Genomic DNA, 22,696 nt, shown 5'->3' on the forward strand with positions numbered 1-22,696 from the left:
CAGACACTTGAAGACATTACAGTTCTCCACATTGACAATCTGTTGGGACAAATACATGGCTATGTTGTGTATATGTACGATGGTTTCCTAATAATTTTCACATTAAGCAACTTATTTAAGTTTAACATTTAACCTTGATTCACACAATAGTGAAGTGCTCATATAGATTAAACTGGCTGCCAGTTTTTTGAGCTGGTGAAGCCTCTTGAAAATGTCTTTATAGCTCTCTGCACACATAAACGTACATTTTCCGAAGCTGTTCTTTCTCATTGCACTGCAGGAAATGCTCTACTTAAGACACTTTCACACTAACTGAAATACTCCGTTGGGTTTCGGTGATGGAGAGTGTAGCTGGCGGGTAAAAGTCTGGCTAGTGTCCAGCTGAGTGTGCATACTGCACTTGATCTTCCAAACAGAAGTATTCTGTCAATGCCGCACTTACAATAAAATCATATTCTTAAAATCAGTCTCAAATGCATCAGTTTAATGCAGTAGCCATTCAGAATAGTTGTAATCTGTTTTAAAGGCATTTGAGTGCACATCCTCTGTCCATGCCCTTGCCCCAAAGTGGAGATTTTAAAGAAAGTGATTCGGAACTATTACAGCAATAGCTATAGACTTATGGCTTATAGTTATAAACTTCTGTGCAGTACATCAGTTTCACGTTTTATATTTGGACTATTTTAAACTGCACAGGCAAAAAAACAAAAAAACCCAAAAAAAACTGCACTGTATAGATGAAGAATAATTATAACTACAAGCAAATTTAACAGGTTTTTCACTCATTTTTTCATGATATTGATGAGGAGAAAAACCCAAAACACTGATCACATAAGAGAATGAAAACATTTTAAATAAAGTAAATAAACATTTATTATTTACATTTTATGTAGAATAATTATAATGTTTTATTCTCCCACTTTTTGCAGGCAGACCAGTTCTCTGACTTCCATATCCGCTCAGTGCTTTGTGTCCCTATATGGAACAGCAACCACCAAATTATTGGTAAGTTCATACACAAAAAATCTTCTAGATTCTCAAATTCTTCTGTTTAAAAGTTTCTGGTGTGGCTGAATGACATTAGATACTAAAGGATGTCTTTAGGCACTTACTAAGGTTCTGGATAGCTTATGTTGCTACAAAGGAATGCAAAATGTCCTAAAATATCATTTTAAAAGTCATTTGTAGAAGGGTCCCTAGCTGGAACCAATAGCAAGAAGTCAAGTCATAAAACATCACCACATTCCACATACCTTTGGCTGCATGCTGTGTTCAATTGCAGTAATTTCATTACCACTAATACTGCACAGGCATGCACCTTTTTGCTGCATAAGGCAGAGAATATAAGAGGGGGAGGGCTTGAAAATTTGTCCAGCCGAGACTGCATGATTAACTCCATGCTGCACCATCACGCCACACTTAGAGGTGGTTCCCTTCTTCTGGCAGCGTGCTTTGTGTTTGTGAATCAGCCCCAGGCTAACACCACACTGACACTCTGATAAATCATTGATCTCTCGTCTGGCTTTGGCGCTGGATATTGCAAGGAGGAGCGACGATAGCGGCTCTATTCAGTCCACTGAGATCTGACGCGGGAAGCCATTAGTTTTATTTGAGTGCAAAGTGATCAGCATATCTGGTGCAGATGGTTGGTGAAGACCTGTGTGCATCTTTGCGTAGGTGTAAGTGCATTTGTCAGGGAGGGGAGAGGAAGAAGAACACAAAGAGTGAGGAAGAAACACAGTGTGTGGGTGGCACCTGAGGATCTGGAGTGAAAAACCATTAAACAAACAAAGCAGCAGAAGATGAAATTCTTATATCAAGGCTACATTCAGCTAGAAAAATTAAAGCCCTTGTGTCATCCGCAAGGTTCCAGCAGACTCATTCAAAATATAAGCAAAATAAATACTTTAACAATAATAATGATTAGTGAAATCCATCTTAGCATATTATGCATCATTGAAACTGACTTTAATAAAAGCAGATGGCTCACCAGGTATTTTTAATGATTTATTTTCCTGAATTTAATGAATATCTTTTTTAAAAAAAAACAATTATTTTGCTATCCAGATAAACAGAGAGAACAAAACATTTTTTTTATTATACTTAAATCCCTAGTCCCTTTAATGTAGTACACTGTGTACACTACCTATTTATTTGTGTAGTATGTGTTTTGACAGCGTAGTTTTGTCTGAAGTCTGAATCACGTTTGTAGCACCTTCTCAATCTTAAAATGCAAAAACCACAGCCCAACAGTTCTACCCAACTTTGGACCAATTTCTAAATTCTTTATTTCCATAGTATCCCTGTATTTAACTGGGAGAAGCGTTTCAGTTTATGTGGGGTTCCTCAGGTGTCTGTTCTTGGCCCAAGTTCAATCATGAGAAAGCGTGGCCCCTCACTTCCTTTTTATGCAGATGATTCTCAAAATTAAATCTTGATTTTAAGATTTTATTCTTAGTTTTTTCCCGAGTGACAGGAGAAGGGAGCCGGAGATCGACAGACGGATTGGTGCTGCGGCCGCAGTGATGCGGATGTTGTACCGGTCCCAGGATACGCTGGAGAGATTATATCTCTTGGCTGGCCTGGGAATGTCTTGGTGTTCCCCTGGACAAGCTGGAGGAGGTGGCTGGGGAGAGGGAGGTCTGGGCTTCTCTGCTTAGGCTGCTGACCTGGCCCCAGATAAGCGGAAGAACATGGATGGATGGATGGATGGATGGATGGATGTTTTTAAGTGTTTGCCTGGGTTGGTGCTGCGTACCTCACTGATTGTTTGCCCCTGCATGCTCCCACTTTACCAGTGGGGTCTGGTGAACAGATGCTCCTAGCTGTCGTGAGGTTCAGAATAAAACATGGAGCCGATTGGGTCTTCACAGAAGCTGCTCCTAAATTGTGTAACAAACTGCCTCTTCACATCACATCGGGATCTCCCCAACATTAGAAACTTTTAAAGCCGCTTGAAAACCCACTTTCATACTTTGGCTTTTAAACCAGACTGCGTTTTGATTGCTTTTGATTTATATTGTTTTATTATTTCAGCCGCACTTACAGGATCAGCTGTTTTTTTTAAAAACTGTTTTGTAAAAATAAATCTGACTTGACATGAGTCCACTTTATAGAAAGTTGCCATAGACTCAAGCGCTCATTGCTGCACTGTTGCTTGTTTCCACCTTTTCTGGGATTTTTGCATTGGGTAGAAGATTTAAACACATCTGTTATGGTACAAAGAATCGGCACAGGCGCTATCCCCGCATCTAAAACTGTAGCAGTTCATTTGTTTCCATTTAGCATTTAGCACTAAAGGCCTCCTTCTCCTAACAGTTATTTATTTATTCATTTATTTTTTGGGATGTTCTACAGGAGCTAAAATGAATAACCTCTGGAATTCAATCTAAATTATAAGGAAAATTATTGGAAAACTTTTTTTCATTCAACTTCTTTTTTTTTGTCATCAACAATTTTTATTTATTTCATTTTAAACTTCAATAACAGAACTTAAGAATAACTACATAAATAAATAGTTTAAAAAACAAACAAACAAAAACAAACAACAACAAAACAAAACAAAACACAACAACAGAAACAAAACAAAAAAAAAAACCCAAAGGAAAGTTATCCTATCCGGTTGTTCAGTCTGACGTCACTAGCCGTGTCTGGGCCTAAACTCCGCTGCAGGTCCATATATCAAACGATCACTATGGCATTACTGAGAGTTGAAAAACTGTCTAAAGTCTTTCATCTTTAATAAAATGATCAGCGTTCTGCTCAGGTGTAACAATTGAGTTTAACATCCAGGCATCCATGAAAACGGAATTTATGACATTTAAAGGAGTTAGAAGTTAGCAGGGAGTTAGCTCGCTAGCTTCTATCTAAATACAATATAGCATGTCCTGACTGCGGGGTTTTGGAAACAAATTAAAACGTACAGCTCTGTTATCACTTCCAGCATAAATGAAGACAGAAAACTAAACAGCAGTGACGTTTGTAGGGTTACTGAAGTTGGGCTAGCTGGTATATAATGATGTGCTGCGTGACCGCTAGCGACACAGCTACGTTAGCATAATATAAACAAGCTAACTTTTTTTCCGCAATTTAGCAAAGTTGATGGTAGTGGTGTGTCTGTGTGAGTGAAAGACAGAGAGAGCGAGCGACAGATTTTCTGTTATAACCTTCATGTTATGGAGGCACAGTGTGCGCACTCAGGTCGCATCAGAGCATCGGGCCGTATAGTGTGAGAGTACATCGTGACATACGAACTTCTAACCCCTGCGAGTCAATCGTGCAGTTTGAGCAGGAGCTGAATAACGTGACTGAAAAAAATCGCACAGTGTTTGCCCAGCTTTAGGTTTACTGTCATCCGAGACTTGCACCGCAGAGTCGGCGTTTGTTCCCCTGTTGGCCATGCTTCTTGTTGTGGTCATCTGTTGTCTTCCGGTATTTTCTCCGCAAGCGACCTTTCCTCGACCAATGAGATGAGCGGTAATCTGAATTGTCATACTCGAATTGTCATAAGTGTGCTGTCAGCTCATTGGTCACAAAGCAGGAGAGGGGCTGGGAATTATGTTTTCAAACAAAGTGTTAATTCCATAAACATTTATAGACTACTTTTGATTCTCACTGTATTACGGGACAAAGTGCGTCCCTTATTAGCTCAATACGGGACGTGTACTTTTGTTTCGAAATACGGGACGATTCCGTATTTTAAGGGACGGTTGGCAACCCTAGTCATTCATATACTGCTGCATGGGCTGGGCTGTAGTTACATCCTAAGGTTTTAAAAACTGAGCTTAAATAAATGATTAGCGGTAATAAAAGCCGAGGGAGATCAACAGTGATCACTGACTGTTTTAGGAGCTTTTTGAGATCAAATAGAAGAAAATACATAACATTAAACATGTTAACAACACAAAAGCCATATTAAACGCAGACTACTTTAGACCCGGAAGTAGGATTCGTCGTGTCATCACTGAACAACCGGATTCTTTCTTCGCACACCAATCCCCACACCACCACTCTATCATTACTCTTCTGTTCTTCAAGTTACAGAAAGCCAGCTTGTAAAGGGGGACCAAATACAATCATATTGATGCAATTTATCTAATAAACCATAAGTCACTTTTTCATAAGACGCCAACTTAGCCGTTGTCTTTAGCCACTCTTCATAGGGAGGGGGGTTCTTTTTCCGCCAATGTCTTAGTAGGACCCGTTTGGCCGTAGTAAGAGCCAGAATAATCCATCTTTTTGTATAACTAGAAAAATCTCCATCAGAAAGTTCTGTGGTTATACCAAGTATGGACAGTTTTGGTGAGATACCAAATCTCCTTTTTAAAACACTGAAAATTACCTCCATTATATTTTCCCACCAATCTCGAAGTGCCGAACAGCTCCATAAGATATGTAAAATCGAGGCATTTTGACCATCACATCTCCAACATTCGTCCGTAGAGGCCAGGTTCCATTTATACAATTGTTGCGGTGTTCGATGCCACCTATGGATTATCTTAAGTTGAATAAATCTACTGCCTGTTTCTTTATACATAGTATTAACACTTTGAAAACATGAATCCCATTCAACTGAAGATATGTCCAATGCCATGTCCTGGGCCCAGTAGCCCTTAACTTTAAGGAGAGGGTCAGCTGACCGTTCTTGCAATAAGTGATAAATCTTAGAGGTAATGCCTTTACCCAAGGATGATCTTGAGAGCAGGACTTCCACAGGGCTGCCCACAGGACAACTCAAAGGGGTTCCCAGCCACTTCGATAATGAACTATGTATTTGGACATATCTCCAGAATTGATTACGCTGCAACTTATATAACTCCACAATTTTATCAAAGCTTAAAAAACATTTAGTCCCACAGTCAAATAAATCTGATACATTAAGGATGCCTGCTTTACGCCACTGTAGCCAGTCAACCGATGTCCCTCCAATTAAAATTCTTTTATTCCCCCATAAGGTTGCCGAAGGTGATTTAATAAAGTCCCAGCGACCTGCCCTATGTAATTTAAACCACAATGTCTTCGCGTTTGCAATTATAGGATGGGTAGTTTTATGACTGGTATCAAACAGCTCCCTCCAAGGAGAAATACCGCCATTAACTTCCGTCTCTATATGGGACCAGATGGGTTTAACTGGTGCAGTAGGTAACCAAGCTCTAAGTTGTTTCACGTTCATCACCCAATAATACCATTGGAAATTAGGCAATGAAAAACCTCCTTGTTTTGCACTCGCTTGAAGTTTCTTAATACTTAAACGATGTGGTGAGCTATCCCAAAGAAACTGCCGCATTAAAAAGTCTAGATCTTTGAAATACTTATCTGGAATGTGTAATGGAATATTAGATAAAATATAAAAGATCATGGGTGCAGTCATCATCTTAATACAACTAATTTTACCCCATATTGTGAGACACACTCTGGACCATCTACCAAATTCCATTTTTATCCTTTCAAACATTGGCTCCATATTTGCTCGAACCATCTTAGTGTAATCCGAGGTAATTTGTATCCCCAAATACCTCAAACCATTCACGGACCACAGAAACTCCCACTGTTTAAATAAAGTATGGGGGCAGTGTCCTGACATAGGCATTGCCTCTGATTTATCCCAGTTGACACGATACCCTGAAAGCAGCGTAAAGCTTTCTATACATTCTAATAGGGCTGGAATTGACTTCCCAGGCTGGGTCATAAGTAACAACATATCATCTGCATATAATAGAAGCTTATGTTGACTATTACCCATCGAAATTCCAAATATATTTACATTATTTCTCCGTTTTTGTGCCAGAGGCTCTATAGCAATTACAAAGAGACCGGGGCTAAGGGGACAACCCTGTCTTGTGGATCTCTGTAAAAGGAATAGGTCTGATATGAGCCCATTCGTCAATACTCGCGCTGAAGGCGAATCATATAATATCTTTATCCACCTAATAAAATTATCACCAAAACCGAACTTTTCTAATGTCTTAAACAGATAATCCCACTCAACACAATCAAAAGCTTTTGCAGCATCCAGCGATAGGGCCACTGTTGGATATACTGAATCATATACATAATTTAGCAAATTAACCAACCGCCTAATATTATCTGGACCATAGCGATTTGTAACAAAACCAGATTGGTCTGCATGAATTATTTTCGCCATTACTGCTTTTAATCGGCCCGCTAAGACCTTTGCCAAGATTTTTTGGTCAGAATTCAGCAAAGATATAGGGCGGTAACCACTTGGGTCTAAAGGGTCTTTCCCAGTTTTAAGAATAAATGTTATAAGTCCAGAGTGCATTGACTGAGGTAATGAGCCTACTTTGAACGCCTCATTATAAACATCGAGCAACAGGGGACTTAACATATCTTCAAATGCTCTATAGAAATCCAATGGTAACCCATCTAATCCTGGAGCTTTATTAAGTGGCATACTGTTAATTGCACGGGTAATCTCCTCCACTGTAATTGGAGCATCTATAATCTGCTGGTCAGTAGTAGAAAGCTGTGGCAGGTTTAAATCAGTAAAAAATGCTTCGAATTTCTGTTCATCTAAACTACCTTGCGTAGAATAAAGATTATTGTAAAAGGCCCTGAATCCATCATTTATATGTCTAATAGAAGTTGAAATAACCCCATCTGATTGTCGTATGCCTGGGATATGGTTCATACTGTCTTTCTGTTTAAGACGGTATGCTAATAAACGACTCGGCTTTTCTCCCATTTCCCAATATGCTTGATTAATGCGAAATAAAGCGTATTCTGCCTTTCTGTTGTACAGTACATTCAACTCATATTTAACTTTAACGATTTTATTCAACGTAACTCTGTCTTTTGTATGGGAATGTACTGCCTCAAGTGCCTTTAATTTGGCTTCTAACGTAATGATATTCTTGTTAGCTGCCTTCTTTTTAAAGGAAGCGTAAGAAATTATTCTCCCCCTTAAGTATGCCTTCATAGCATCCCACCAAGTAGCCAATGTAGTGTCCTCTCGATTATTTGTCTGTTTGTAAAATTGTATTTCATCTCTTATCAATTTAATAAAACCAGAGTCTTTAATTAAGGACACATTTAAACGCCATCTGCGGCTTGGAGGAATCTGTAAAATATTTCCAAGACATAGAAAAATTGGCGCATGGTCCGAAATTACTATATTACCAATACTTGAATCTATAGAGTTATTCACTAAGGCTTCAGAAATAAGAAAGTAGTCGATTCTAGTATAAACATTATGAGGCGGAGAGTAAAATGAATATTCCCCGCCTTCTGGATGCATTGTCCGCCAAATATCATTCAGACCCAAATCTGAGGTCATCTGCCTTATGGCAACTACAGATTTACTCTCTGTGCCTCTCCTAGGAAGTGATCTATCTAGGTCTTGATCCAGTATTTGATTAAAATCTCCTCCTACCACTATTTGTGCACCTTCTAATTCCAAAAGATACTGTGACAGGTTATGAAAAAAGGCGGGTATGTCCGCATTAGGTGCATAGATATTACATAAAATTATTGGTGTGTCCAGTAATTGTCCATAAACCAATATAAATCTACCTTCCTTATCTGGTATTACTTTTGTTTCAGTAAAGCTAACTGCTTTATGAATCAGAACCGACACTCCCCTGCTTTTACCAGTTCCAGGACTGGAAAAGACTTTACCTACCCAGGAACATTTAAGTTTTAAAGTTTCTGACTTACAGATGTGTGTTTCTTGAATAAAGGGTATATCAACTCTTGATAACTTTAAATATTCATTCATTCAACTTCTTGACCAGCAGAAACTCTTTCTTGTAGGTAAATGTATATAAAAAACTGGCATTATAATTGCTGTTCTAAGCCAATCAAGTGGAGCTTTGACTTAAAATGTGCTTTCTTAGAGGGATAGGTTAACAGTGCTCTGGTTGCTGCTTCACAGAATGTAACATTGCCAGTTACTGGATGAAGATGACTTTGAGTTTAGGTTAGTTCTTTGATACACTGTAATTCCTCCTGGATTAATGTAGTGCAGAGCTGGTTGCAGCTCAGGTCTGGCCCAATGCTTTGTGAAGCTCTAAGCAAAATTTGACACCACCAGAGCAGTGAATAAATTGTACGGTACAGTCACACAAGACCATAAGTCGTTTGCGTAAAAACCCGTATTAGTGCTGTGATCATTGTGATAGTGTGTGTGTGTTTTTTTTAAATGAAACACTTGTGGCACTAGGAATATAGCCTCGTTAAACCAATTAGCTTGTCTATGCTGCAACTCATCACAAATTACAAGCTTAATACAGAAGGAGCAAAATTAGATTTTAGAGAATGTTTGCCATGCATTAAAAATTAATGGCACCAAAATGAAAATTGATCATAGTTGCATTGTAAATTCTTTTCACACTATTCGTTGAAATGAACACATAATCCCATTGACAGGCTTCTTTCACCTCCTGCAGATAAATAAAAATTGTAATGATGTGGAAATAAGAGTTGCTGTATTAATTGGATGTTCTCCTTTATTACCGGAGTTCTTTCTGTTTTGATTAGACAATGAGAGAAGCGGTCTAAAAAGGAAAGACTGCTTTGTTAAACCCCACTACAGGGTTGTGGAGAATAACTGGATTTTCGGTCAAAGATAACATTATCTATTTTGCAGCTTCAGCACTATTAAACAATCATTTTATTCTTCTGTTTTCACTGATTTCCAAATGTTTAACACAGGAGATAGCTGCACTGCAGACTTTTGTTTCTTAACCACATTTATGTGCACTATTGTTGCCTCTTCCCTTAATTTTCTTTAATAATTCATAATATTGATCCTGATACTAGTCTGCCAGTATCAACCTTAAAGCATTACTGCTATGCTGTTGGTATGGGTAAACTTATTTTGTGTAACAGGTGTTGCCCAAGTGCTGAACAGGCTCGATGGGAAACCCTTCGATGATGCAGACCAGCGTCTTTTTGAGGTATTACAATTGCTTGTGTATTTTTTTCAGCATTAGCAATTCTCTAAACATTTTGGAAACCATGGGAGTTTCTCTGTTTTATCCTTTTAGGCATTTGTGATCTTTTGTGGACTGGGCATCAACAACACCATCATGTACGACCAGGTGAAAAAGTCTTGGGCCAAGCAGTCGGTGGCTTTGGATGTAAGAGCGCGTTTTTGTGTATCCACTTATATTTGTAAAAACACTGCTAAGCAAACTGCTTGACGTGTTTATTTGTGCTTGTGAGTCCTACTGTATTTATTTTTCTGTTTCATTCACTATAACGGCATCTTTACTTTGCGTTCCGATCAACATATGCTCAGGGGTAACACATTTAACCAGAAGTCACAGCAAACAACAGCTGCTACATGGAAAATGTAAACTCCCTTCCTACTTATTCTCTCTCAGTGGTCTTTTGTACTTGGCTTCTCTTTTTTGTCTCGTATTTCCAGAAGAATGTACGCATTAAAAAAAAAGTGCTGATCTCTCTTTGTAGATAACCTTCTCACAAAGGTTTTATTGAAAATTAATGAGAGGCAGTGAAAAGCAATCCCTCATCTGCCCTGCAGTATGAAGCCATTCAGCACTATTCAGCCTTTACAGCATGTCCTTAGATTACAATAGGGAGCTTTCAGGTGCATTATGGTAGTTAGCACTGCTGTTTCCAAATAGGACAAGTAGAGAACAGAATTGAGACACTGGGTGAACTAATATGTTGATGCACTGCGTCTGGTAGCACTGAATAAACATGATCAAATAAGCAACTGCAGGCCTGTGCAAAGTATTTCTCTCGGGGAATGAGCGATGGAATCAGCGCTGACATTGCAGCTCTTGTAAGCTGTTCCAGATGTGTTACCGTCATCATCTGGATGATCCACTAAAACGTACAAACGGGCAGTATTTTCAGCTGCAGCAACAGCTGGGCGTCTTGTAGAGCCTTACTGGTAAGGGTTTGAAAAGTACACTGAGTGACACTGTGCCATCATTTTGCAGGTTCTGTCGTACCATGCCACTTGCTCCAAGACTGAAGTTGACAAATTCAAGGTAATAGATGTTCACTGTTGTTCACAGTAGAAACTTTTGTTTTTCTTTCAGGATTTGCAGATGTGGCACAATCAAGTTTTTATATTTTTATTTTAAGTATTTTGTAATATATATTTTTTTGTGTTTTTGGAAAAACACAAAAAAGGAGGCACTGGTGCAAATTGGCCACTGCACAAGAGAAGTTAGCATGCTGTGCCATATCCTACTCATTACTTGCAGCTACAAACTGAGCATTTAGTTTGGCTAAATAAACCTGATCAAAAACCTATAAGGCATTGGAAGAAAGCACCACCTTGTGGGGTATTCTTTTAATGAGGTAACTTCCATAGACTCTAAATAAAAAATGGACTAAACCCCCTAAAAGCTACTAAAATCCTGTTTTGAAGCCTCATTTTTAAAAAGATGGTAGCTGGCAACTTAGTTATTGGGGGCTAGACGTTGAAGCTGTTCACAGCACTTGAAATGGCTTTGTCGACAGTGAGCACTGATCTGTTACTCACATTCTTTTGGCTTGCATTTAACAATGGGTTGGCATTAAGGTTACAGCTGGTTCAGTTCTTCTCTTAAGGTGTCAGTTTTTCTTATTCTCTGCCCCTGTTTCTTGTGGGGTCCCTCGGGGGTCTTTGCACTTTTTTCCATTTAATAATAATATTAAGAGATATAACATTGCCTTTCATTTCTATACTGATGATTTACAGCTATATCTTCCAGTAAAATATCAGGATTCCCTATAGCATCTACTTGACTGTCTTGGAGACAAACAAGGTTGGCTGATTAACAACTGCTAAAGCTGTTAAACAGTGACAAAACTAAGATTATCATTCTTATGATCAGGAAAAAAAAATTATGTGTACCTTTATTACTTCACGTCTGGATTAATCTTCCCATACCTACGTCTGCAGATGGTGCAGAAATCAGCAGCAAGACTGCTGACTGGTAGTAAGAAATATGAGCACATCCCTCCAGTCCTGGCCTTGCTGCATAAGCTTTCTGTCAATTTTAGAATCCAGTTTAAGATTTTGCTGGTTGTTTTTAAGGCTTTTAATGGGTAGATCCCAGTTTATATCACCAATCTCATTCATTTTCTATCAGCTCCCAGGTCTCTCAGGTCCATTGGCAAAGATCTGTCATATGACCCAAGGTCATGTCTCAAACAAAAGAGGGTGACAGAGCCTTTGTAGTCACTGCTCCACAGTTCTAGAATCAGTTTCACATAAAAAAGTCCTGCATCTCTGCTTTTAAATCTAAGCTCACAAACCACCTTTACTCTGGCCTTTCCTGCCCACTAATCTCCTATTTACGGTTTCTCCCCTCTTGTCCTGTGGTTGTTGTTATTGTTATGTTGCTGCTTATTTGTTTTTAATGTAATTATGTGCAGGTGAGTGTATATAGGTATATAAACTTTGTACATCACGAACCTGACGGCTAGTATCCACAAACGATCGATCATATTGGCATCCGATTATCCAAAAAAGACCAAAGTGGGTCATTTTAAATTTGGAGTTTGTAGAGATTGGTTAACTTTTGGAGTCACTGTTTAGTGGACATTGGAGGAAACTATTGAGGCCGAAGCAAACAATCACAAAAGCAAAGACAAGAAGTAAGACAAGAGAAAAGGTCTTAAGGGAGGCTTCTTGATGTCTGTATTGGTGCAGATAATTACCATGATCTAATGTTTTGTTCTTCTAAATGCTGTCCTTAATTAATAATAATAATAAGACAATAATAAGAATCAATAATTAATTAAGACATATGAAATAAAACACCAACATTAAAGGTGTATTAGGATTCTGCTGCAACCTGATTTCACAAAAGTTTGATCTAAGATAAACTTTTACTGATACATAAAATGAAAGTTTTTTCACAGAAAGTTAAGATACTCACAATGTATTTGGTTTCCTCGTAGGTGCTTTAACTAAGATATATATTTTTCTAATTAAATAACAATTTCTTATTAACTTTAATGAGAAGGGAAAAAAAATCTATGGCAAAAGAGAGAAATTATTGGCAGACTTCAGCTTCAAAAGAACTGCAGCAGCGCACAAGCATAAATAGGAGCTGAGAAGTCCCCTGCGAATTTAAACTAATTGTAGCATTTGGAATGGATTACTTCAATCAATAAGCATTCATTCACAATGCATTATTGATAAAGATGAAAATATGGAAAATGACTACATTTTTAATTGGCAGGACATTTCTGAAAAATAGATATGACCTATTTTCCTGCACTTTCATGTTTAGGATTTTCCCCTGTGGCCATTATTGCATAGTAGGATCCCTGCTCTCTAGTGTGCCTGTGTGATCTTTCAGCCCCCTCATGCAGCACTGCTCTCTGCTTCTGCCTTTCCCTCCACTTTCTGCACTACATAAGTAGCCTTGTTGAGCACGCTTGCCTGGGATTCCACTGGTGTGAAAAAGGCAGTGGCAAACAAATCTGGCTGACATTTCATAACCCCGGGGCTATGAATTAAGATCTAAAGAATACCTGCTGGCCAGAAAGGCAAATGTTTGCGCAGGAAACAATGGTGGTTGTTAGAGAAGACAGATAGAGAGGAAAGAGAAACACAGCTTTACAGAAACTTTAACTCTGCTAAGATATATTTGACTGCAAAGCTCAAAATCCTTCAATTATAAATGCTGACTCAAGTCAGGAAGAGCATCTCCTGATCAGATAGACGTTGTGCTCATTAGAACCGATTAAAGATAGAAGATGTGCTTCAATATGAAAATGCTTAATTGGAATCCTATATTTTTGTTTGAATACCACAGAAAAAAAGCTGCTGATGATTATTGTTGCCACAATTGTCAGTGAGCTCTGAAAGTAAACAACAATGAAATTCTCCAGTAGATCCCCCTCATTAATCTTAAACCCCTCCAAATGAAGCTTCGGGTCTTAATTAGCATGTTTTTATATTTCCGTATAACATCTGAAAATCGCACAACATCCTCTGACCTCTTCATCTTCATTTCTGCTCTTGTTCTTCTTGTATGTTTCCTCCTGCCATGGCGAAACAGGCTGCTAACATCCCCCTAGTCTGCGAGCTGGGCATCGACAAGCTCTCCTTTGATGATTTCTCTCTGGATGTTGACGCCATGATAACGGCAGCTTTGAGAATGTTTATGGAACTGGGAATGGTGCAGAAATTTAAGATTGACTATGAGGTGAGGACACTGAGTTTCCCTGTCTTAATTCCTTTGCTTTAATACTTGATTGAGATTGCCCCGAACAGTTTTGGAACTGCACGAGGACCGCTGACCCATGTGCTCATCTCGCCACCTGTCTTACCCTGCAGACGCTGTGCAGATGGCTGCTGACTGTCAGAAAAAACTACAGAATGGTTCTCTATCACAACTGGAGACACGCATTCAACGTTTGCCAGTGCATGTTTGCCATGCTGACGGTAATGGTCATGCTCATTTTTGATCACTTTCTGTTCTAAACACAGTTAGATCAAGGCATTGCATTTCAACATACAGTTAGAGATAAGAATAGAAAAGCTTTGAGAAAGTTGATCTGACCAGCAGTGACGATATGAGGGCTGTTGCCATATAAACTGCTATTGATAACTGGAAAACTTAATTAAATAATTTGTTTGCTATAATGATCGTAGTGTATATCTACATATATGTTTGTATGCATCCTATGTTGCATATCCATATGTTTTCGCTATCTTAGAGTTAGTTGTTCGTTCCACTTTGCTTTTAGCTTTACTTTCCTCGTCTTCTTCTCTATGATTGACTTCAGCTTTCTCACTCTCTCCAGCTGTCTCCACTTCCCCGATTGCACTTCTGTGTACATATAATCGCTGTCTCCTTTTGTCCTTAGTTTGAGTGTTTGTTCCTCTTGTCTTACTGCTTATTCAAGCTTTTATGTTCCTGTAGTTTTATAATTTAGAATTTCCTCTTCTGGACCTTATGTTTTGGTTTTTTGTTTGAATATAAACAGTCATTAAACAGCTCACTTTCAGTTAATGCAGTCTGCCTCTGCACATCTGCATTTGGGTCCTCCTCTAATCCTTCACTGTCAGTAGCACAGCTGACCATGACAATAAATTTAGAAGACAAAAAACCCCATTTTTACAGATGTCATTTTTTAAAAATTTCCTATAAATAGTCTTTATTTGACAATCCACCTGCAAATATGATGTTACATTCTACATTTGCGTTTTTTTTTCACCTATGATGTTCAACATACATCACCTGTAGGGGAGACCGGGGATAGTAGTAACATTTTTGACATTTCTGTCTGTAAATTGGAGCTCTTTTAAGGTAGTGGATTCAAAATGTAATGCAAAGTATTTACATGTCTCTGCTATTAAATAGTGCAGCTATTTTCTCTGCAGCACAATTACCCATTGCATGGTATGGCCTCAAACACGAAGAGTGAAATGTTACAATTAACCCCATAGTCTGGGTTAGTTGTAACATATCCTGGGGTGAAATGTAACACAATGAAATAAGGGTACTAACAAAATATTAACATGTAATCTTTGTTTATTCAACACATGAATGCACTTACATCCATTTATGTAGCTGTGTGTGTGTGTGTGTGTGTGTGTGTGTGTGTGTGTGTGTGTGTGTGTGTGTGTGTGTGTGTGTGTGTGTGTGACAGAATGCAGAAATCTAGCTTTTGAACATATTCCAACCCCCCAAAAAAGACAAATTATGGAAATTTCTGCAACTGAATATTTCATTCATTTTGGTTGGTCTTCCTTGAGTTTGGCCTCATTGGCTCAGTGGGCATTATAACCTACAACTCTTGCACCAATTTTGAACATAACAATGGAGCTGAAAAAATGTAGTTGTTCACCAGCATCGCAATTCCATTACTTTTTATCATGGCTTACCTTGGTGTGGTTTGCAAAGTGCCTCAGAAAGATGAGGAAATCTGTTTCTTGCACCCATCCTGATTTATTTCACTACCAGTACTTCCTGCTGGTCCATCTCTGACACAGTGGTCTGCATAATGTATGTGTGGGAACACAAACAGTGGAGGAATTGTGTTGCCAATGGCATTAACCGCATATACAAATGCGACCAGTGAACCTCTCTCTGCTGATGTCGTTGCCCCAACTTGTTTAATATAAGTTAAAGTAATAGTGTGGTAAGTTGTAACATCTGCATTATTGTTACAACTGACCCAGACTGTTGCTGTTACAACTGACCCAGACTCCTATAGCCATGAACTAGCTAACATTACAGCCAACGGCTAAAACATTAGCACTAAAGACCCACACAGAATATATCCCCATAGACATACAAATAACATAATTTAAGTTTGATGAGTTTAACTGCAAAGCAGATAATGCTATTACAAATTGAAATAAAGTAGAAAAACTTACTTTTTGGCATACAAATTACTTTTTTTCATGTTAAATTGTCTGTGTTTGACGAAATGTGCTGATTTTTCACATGTGATAGCAGAACTGAGTTGGGCATGCACAGGATGAGTCACATCATTTGAAACTTAGCCCTGATTGGAGAAATTGGAAGTGTTACAACTGACCCACGTTACAACTATCCCCGGTCTCCCCTACGCAACGTACCAAAGTTTGTATCCGTGATGGAATTTTATTTGGGCCACGAAAAAATACAGAATGAAGAATTTCAAAAAGCGCTGCAGCAAAAACCACGCTGCTTTTTACTACATTTAATATTATTAACACCAGCAAAAACCAGCACAGATATGATAATGGCTGACACTCCAAAGTGGTAGGTAGTGATATTGTACCTTAATGATTTTGACAACCACCAATATGCAAAAAAGAGAGGACAGTCACTGCTCAGGTAGTGCCACAGTGTGTAGCTAGCTAGTACCAAGCAAAATCATGTTGGAGGAGTGTGAGAATTCTTTGGTTTCTGTGGTGTTAGCATAGTATAGCATAGACTCTACGTGGGAAGCTGAAAAAATTGTACTATCCTGTTTTCTTGGTGTCAAAATTGACTTATCTCAAGACAAGACTGTGAGTGCTAACTTATCAGCTAATGCCAGTTTGGTTTGTTTTGCTGATTAGTGCTAAAGGGGAAAGCGATTTTGCCACTTGTCACTTTGGTGCTGATGGTTGACTGCTAGTGGACATTTGAGTTGCTCTGGTTGCCTAGGTAACCTGCTACCACCCTTTTGTACCCTTTCTTTGTTGTCACATGATTCAGTCCCACAGCTTAAAGTTTAAGTCTGATTGCGTCCACTTCGTTGGACCAAATTGAGTTTTTTTTGTTGTTTTTTTTTGTACCATTTTTCTTATCCTTCTTTTTGGTGGATAAGTTTTGACAGTTTGTCTGTAAACCGAGCTTCCCAGTAGGCACAATAAAAGGATTGAATTGAACCAGTGGTTATTTCATCTGATGTCACGTGAAGTCGCTGTCATTTTCAATGAACTTCACTTCCCAAATCTGGTGCACAAATGTCTTGCACAATCAGTGAATAGAGTTAACCATATAGCAAGCTACTTTATTTTCCCCATTATCTTCTTGGAAATGCTGCAAAAGGTACCAACACCATAAATTCTAGGTCTAGAAGCACACTAAAAAGCCTCAAAGCAGGCTACAGGTGCTGGTGTTGGTAAAGAAACCCAGTAATTCACAACTTTAAACTTTAATGCAAATAAAATTGGTGAAAAAAAAATCCCTCTCTGCAGTTTACATTAGTGAAGAAATTAAAGATTTTTCAGACCAAGCTGTGAACATGTCTGCAGCAAAGTTGGACAGTTTTTTATCACCACCATAATCATGGCGACCAGAGGCCATAGAAAGTCAGTGGCATTTAGTGCCTTTAGCCAACCATGGATGAAAAATCACTGGCGATGTGAAAGGGGTGGATTCTGAGTTAAACTTTTTTAAACTTTGAGGAAAACGATCCAAAGGACTACCAATAGGAGCGCAGGATACCGGTGATTGACATATGATAGGATAGTAAGTATATTTAAATGACGGACCTGGATGTTGCTGGATGTACAGAAAATCAAGTTAACGTAGCATATAAATGAGAGACATTAAAAGATAAGGTTGCAATAGCTTTGCTGCACACTGGCATGAATATGAATGGAAATAACTAGCCAGCTTGCAACTAGGCAGCTGATGAATGACCCTATGATCAATGTTAAGATTGTTAAAATCGTATTATTTTATGTAATACTACATTTCAGTTTGATCTACGTTGAACTCACAGAGATTTAAATGATGACTCACTATATTATTAACTGTACAAACAGCCAGTTCTGTGTTTGCTTGAATTGAGACCCCAAGAGAATTACTTCTGCTTTTCCAGCAGGCCTTTTAATTTATCAGGTCCTTGGGGTAACGCACACTCTCACACAATTACACATGCATACAGACATGCACACAAACTCGTATAAAACACCACAGTGTAGTTCACTTAATCAAGTGCAGCATTAATGTGTGGCATCCCATCTGAATTGATTATTGGCAGAGGGGAAAGAAATAGCAGTGTGTAAGCTCCTGTGGACCCCTCAGCTCTTCTCCCATGTGCTTTAATGAGCAGGCTGAGGGCCTTGCTATCTTTGCCGCTATCCCCACAATGACCTATAGTGACTCACTCAGCACATGGCCTCCAGAATCCATTCATCCAAGCCATAAATCTCACTGTTTGGCTGTGTTACTGCAGTCCCCTCATTTTTAGAGGGATATAGTTTTGGATGATGCTGCTGTTTTAGTGGGGTTTTTTTTTTTCATTTTATTCAATGTACTGCTTACAGCTTCATAAAATTATAGAGTAATAGATGCAGCTCTGGAGCACATGGAATGTGTGTGTGTGTGTCTCTGTGTGTGTGTGTGTGATTTCTTATTTGCCTCCTGTTCTCTGTGCCAATCAGACAGCAGGTTTCCAGGAGACTCTGACAGACGTGGAGATCTTAGCCCTTATTGTCGGATGTGTGTGCCATGACTTGGACCACAGGGGCACCAACAACGCTTTTCAAGCAAAGTAAGGAAACACACACACACACACATACGAACATACTGCAATCTACACACTGCTGTTCCCATCTGCAGCAGTCTGCAGTAGTGCAGCTCAGATCAGCAAGAGTCAAGTCGGAAGTTGTTTAAGGCTTATATAAGAGTCTCCTTAACGAAGAAACTGTAAACATTGCTGACTCTGGGTGCATTAAAAAAAGCTAATAAATTACTGAATATAAATATTTTCTGCTTCCATCAAGATTGTTATAGTGCAAGCTGATTTTCAAAAATGTTGGAACATGATCGAAAATATATCAGAAAATGATATGAGAAATGTTGTTCTGGCAACATGTTTATATAAAGAATGGGCATTTATCACAGCGCTGTTGCAGTTTTTATTTCAATAACACGGTAAATGTACAGCAGCTGAGGAGATTGCTTCGAAAGTTAGATTTCTTTCGCTATTCTTGTTTCATGTAGGATTTCAGCTGCTCAACAGTTTAAGGGTTCCTTTATTGTATTTTGACTTTCAGAATGCACCCAGTGTTTTCAAGCTGGGCACAGTAGTGTTGGTTTTAGCAGCCCAACACCTGTTCAGCTGCTTGATAATGCAAATGTCATCACTTGGCAGCAACCCAGTACATTTAGACAATGTAGACAAGGAAATCTGCTCAAGGTCAAAGTGAGCATCAGAATGGGAAAGAAAAGTGATATAATGATCTGAAAAAGAGAAACTCTTAAGTGAGCAGTTGGGTTAAAATGTCTTGTTGATGAGGAGGCTGGCCAGACAACACGACGATGTGGATTCAACCTGCCTTGCAGCAGTTCAAACTCCTGGTGGTGTACTGCTTCCTTAATTATATTTTTTGGACTGACTTTGGCATTGTTTAAAGTCTGCAGCCTACCTGAGCATTGTTGTTAACCATGCTCATCCCCTTATGACCACACTGTACCCATCTTCTCGTCACATCATCTCAAACTGGTTTCTTGAACAGAGCAGTGAGTTCATTGTGCTTAAATGGCCCTTAGAGTCACCAGATCTCAATCCAACAACACTTTTGGGATGTGGTGGAACAGGACACACATCATGGATGAGCAGCCAACAGATCTGCTGCAATTGCATGTACACCTCAACCTATTAATCCAGACTAATTCACATTTGTAAAACCCTCATTATAAGAAATGCTGATTTTTACCATGGGTAATAAATAACATTTAAAGACGGCACTAAAATGTGGGATATTTTTGCATTTTAAATCCAGCTCGCATGCGTCGTTTGTGGCTGTGTCACTTCTCTTGAGTATTCTTTTTAGAAGCTAAATTAAACGACGATCTTATTCAGTGTGAAACCTCTCCGTCTTTGCTGTAGTTTAGGATATGACTCTCAAGCTGTTTTCTGTACTGCAACACGTGGTGACAGGTTGGTGAGGAAATCATACCAAACTCAATCAGTTTCTCTGCATGTGTTGAATCCTGATTATGTTATCCCTCGTTTTTGATCCCAATATGCGTGCGCGTGTGTGTGTGTTTGGCAGGACGGGCTCAGCTCTCGCTCTGCTTTATGGGACCTCTGCTACACTGGAGCACCACCACTTCAACCATGCTGTCATGATCCTGCAGAGCGAGGTGGGCTATGTTCTTATATCTGCTGCAGTGCAGTTACCATAAACGGTTTGCTAATGCCTACCTCAGACAAAACAGAAAGCATTCAGAAAGACCCAACATTCAGAATCTCTTCACAAAGACATTTTTTGCAGCACTCTTGTATTTCAGTGCATTGCATGTTCACATTTGTGCTACTTTTCATTATATTGAAAGTCTGTTAATATCTGCACTGCAGATCTTTTTCACTGCCCTGATATTTTACATGGTCAAACTAATTTCATTACTGATGCCAGCTGCCAGCAGCATGCACAGTACCAGGAACCTGGAACCACCAGGTCCAAAAATTAAATGCAATAATTTTAGTAACACTCATGGTTTCCCTGCTGAAGTAGATGTCAATGCCTATTAATCCTGAAGGTTGAACAGTGAGTGATAGAAGGTTAAAGTTATGACCTTAAAGGACTGATATTACCTTTTTTTTGGTAAATACACTACTGTGTAAAATTCTTGTGCCACCCCTCATTTCTTTATATTTTACTTCCAAATAGAGACATTTTTTTTTTTTTAAAGTGGTCTTGAGCAGTAGCTCTCCAGACATGTTTTTCTTTGGTCATTGGCTGCTTTTTCCACTCATTTTCAGTTCAGTTCTTGTACCTGAATATTTTTAGAGGAATGTTTTTTGTTTTGAAGCCACTTAACACTGATCTATGAATGATTAAGCATTAAAAAGTCATCTCACACAAGGGATGAACCAGTGTTGTGTTGACCAATAATGGACAGATTAGCAGAGAAGCAATTTTAAATCGTTTAAGCACTTTGTTACTAGTATCTGACGTAAAAATAAATCCTTTGTTTACTCAAATCTATGAAAAACTGCCACAGATAAAATGGTATTAATAAATAGTATTTTAGAAGTGCTATCAGCTTAAATGTTGTCCAATCTCAGTATGGTGTGGTATCTCAGTATGGTGTGTCCCTAATATATTTGAGGAAACTGGCCCGTCAGATGATCCATCTACTGTTCACTGGAGCCTCATCAGAAATGGTCTCAGTGGAAGGGTTTTTGTCAAGAAGTGATTCTTCTTAAATGGGAAAGAGGGAGAAAAGACTGATGTATAACAAATTACACAAGAACTAGACTGAAAAATCAGTGGTAATAGATTTTATGGAGTGATGAATCCAAATCCAGATTTTCTGCACATAAGGAGGAAGTCAGTGCAGAGGTCCAACAGTGAGCATCTATAGCCATCTGTAAAAGACAGTGGTGCTGGGAAATGCAGAAAAGAACCACCTCAGTTGTTCTCCTGGCTGAAGTTTGGTCCTTTTGCAGCATCCTGCCATGCGATTACATTTGTTCCTGACCACCGAGAACACTCAAGTTAACTTTTATCGAGTGAAAAAAAAGTTAGCTTGTTTATATTATGCTAACATAGCTGTGTCGCTAGCGGTCACGTAGCACATCATTATATACCAGCTAGCCAAACTTCAGTAACCCTACAAACGTCACTGCTGTTTAGTTTTCTGTCTTCATTTATGTTGGAAGTGATAACAGAGCTGTACATTTTAATTTGTTTACAAAACCCCGCAGTCAGGACATGCTATATTGTATTTAGATAGAAGCTAGCGAGCTAACTTCCTGCTAACTATTAACTCGGTTAAATGTCATAAATTCCGTTTTCATGGATGCCTGGATGTTAAACTCAATTGTTACACCTGGTAGAGCAGAACGCTGATCATTTTATTAAAGATGAAAGACTTTAGACAGTTTTTCAACTCTCAGTAATGCCATAGTGATCGTTTGATATATGGACCTGCAGCGGAGTTTAGGCCCAGATACGGCTAGTGACGTCAGACTCAATGACCGGATAGAGACGAGAAGAAAGCTTGCCTAAAATTTGTATGGCTCTGTAAGGGTGTCAGCCAACCAGCACAGACTTTAGGATGGATGCTCTTAAAGTAACACGACTAGTATCTACGTTTTACCATGACTGCGCAGAAGTCACGTGTTTCCCTGCTGTCAAACTCCTGTGCACCTAATGTGGCTCTTCAACTCTCTGGCATCCCAAATGAATAAATGCTAAATTTTTCATAAAAGAAAACAGTGTGTGTGTGTGTGTGTGTGTGTGTGTGTGTGTGTGTGTTTGGGGAGAGGGGGGTAGTTTGTACTCACAGTGCTTGGAGGCAGACAAGTGGTG

The 22,696-nt window shown here is 38.9% G+C and overlaps 1 protein-coding gene across 1 annotated transcript in view; it reads left to right on the forward strand.

Annotated features, from left to right (window-relative positions):
• pde11a (phosphodiesterase 11a) overlaps positions 1–22,696 on the forward strand; it is a 53,786-nt gene that overhangs the window by 19,236 nt on the left and 11,854 nt on the right. Inside the window, exons 7-14 of the mRNA XM_026145039.1 lie at positions 930–1,005; positions 9,850–9,917; positions 10,008–10,100; positions 10,932–10,982; positions 13,998–14,144; positions 14,276–14,383; positions 18,815–18,924; positions 20,432–20,522. Coding sequence (XP_026000824.1) covers positions 930–1,005; positions 9,850–9,917; positions 10,008–10,100; positions 10,932–10,982; positions 13,998–14,144; positions 14,276–14,383; positions 18,815–18,924; positions 20,432–20,522 — 744 coding nt within the window. The remainder of the gene's footprint in view (positions 1–929; positions 1,006–9,849; positions 9,918–10,007; positions 10,101–10,931; positions 10,983–13,997; positions 14,145–14,275; positions 14,384–18,814; positions 18,925–20,431; positions 20,523–22,696) is intronic.

This window comes from Astatotilapia calliptera, chromosome 16 (genome assembly GCF_900246225.1).
Source record: "Astatotilapia calliptera chromosome 16, fAstCal1.2, whole genome shotgun sequence".
NCBI lineage: Eukaryota > Metazoa > Chordata > Actinopteri > Cichliformes > Cichlidae > Astatotilapia > Astatotilapia calliptera.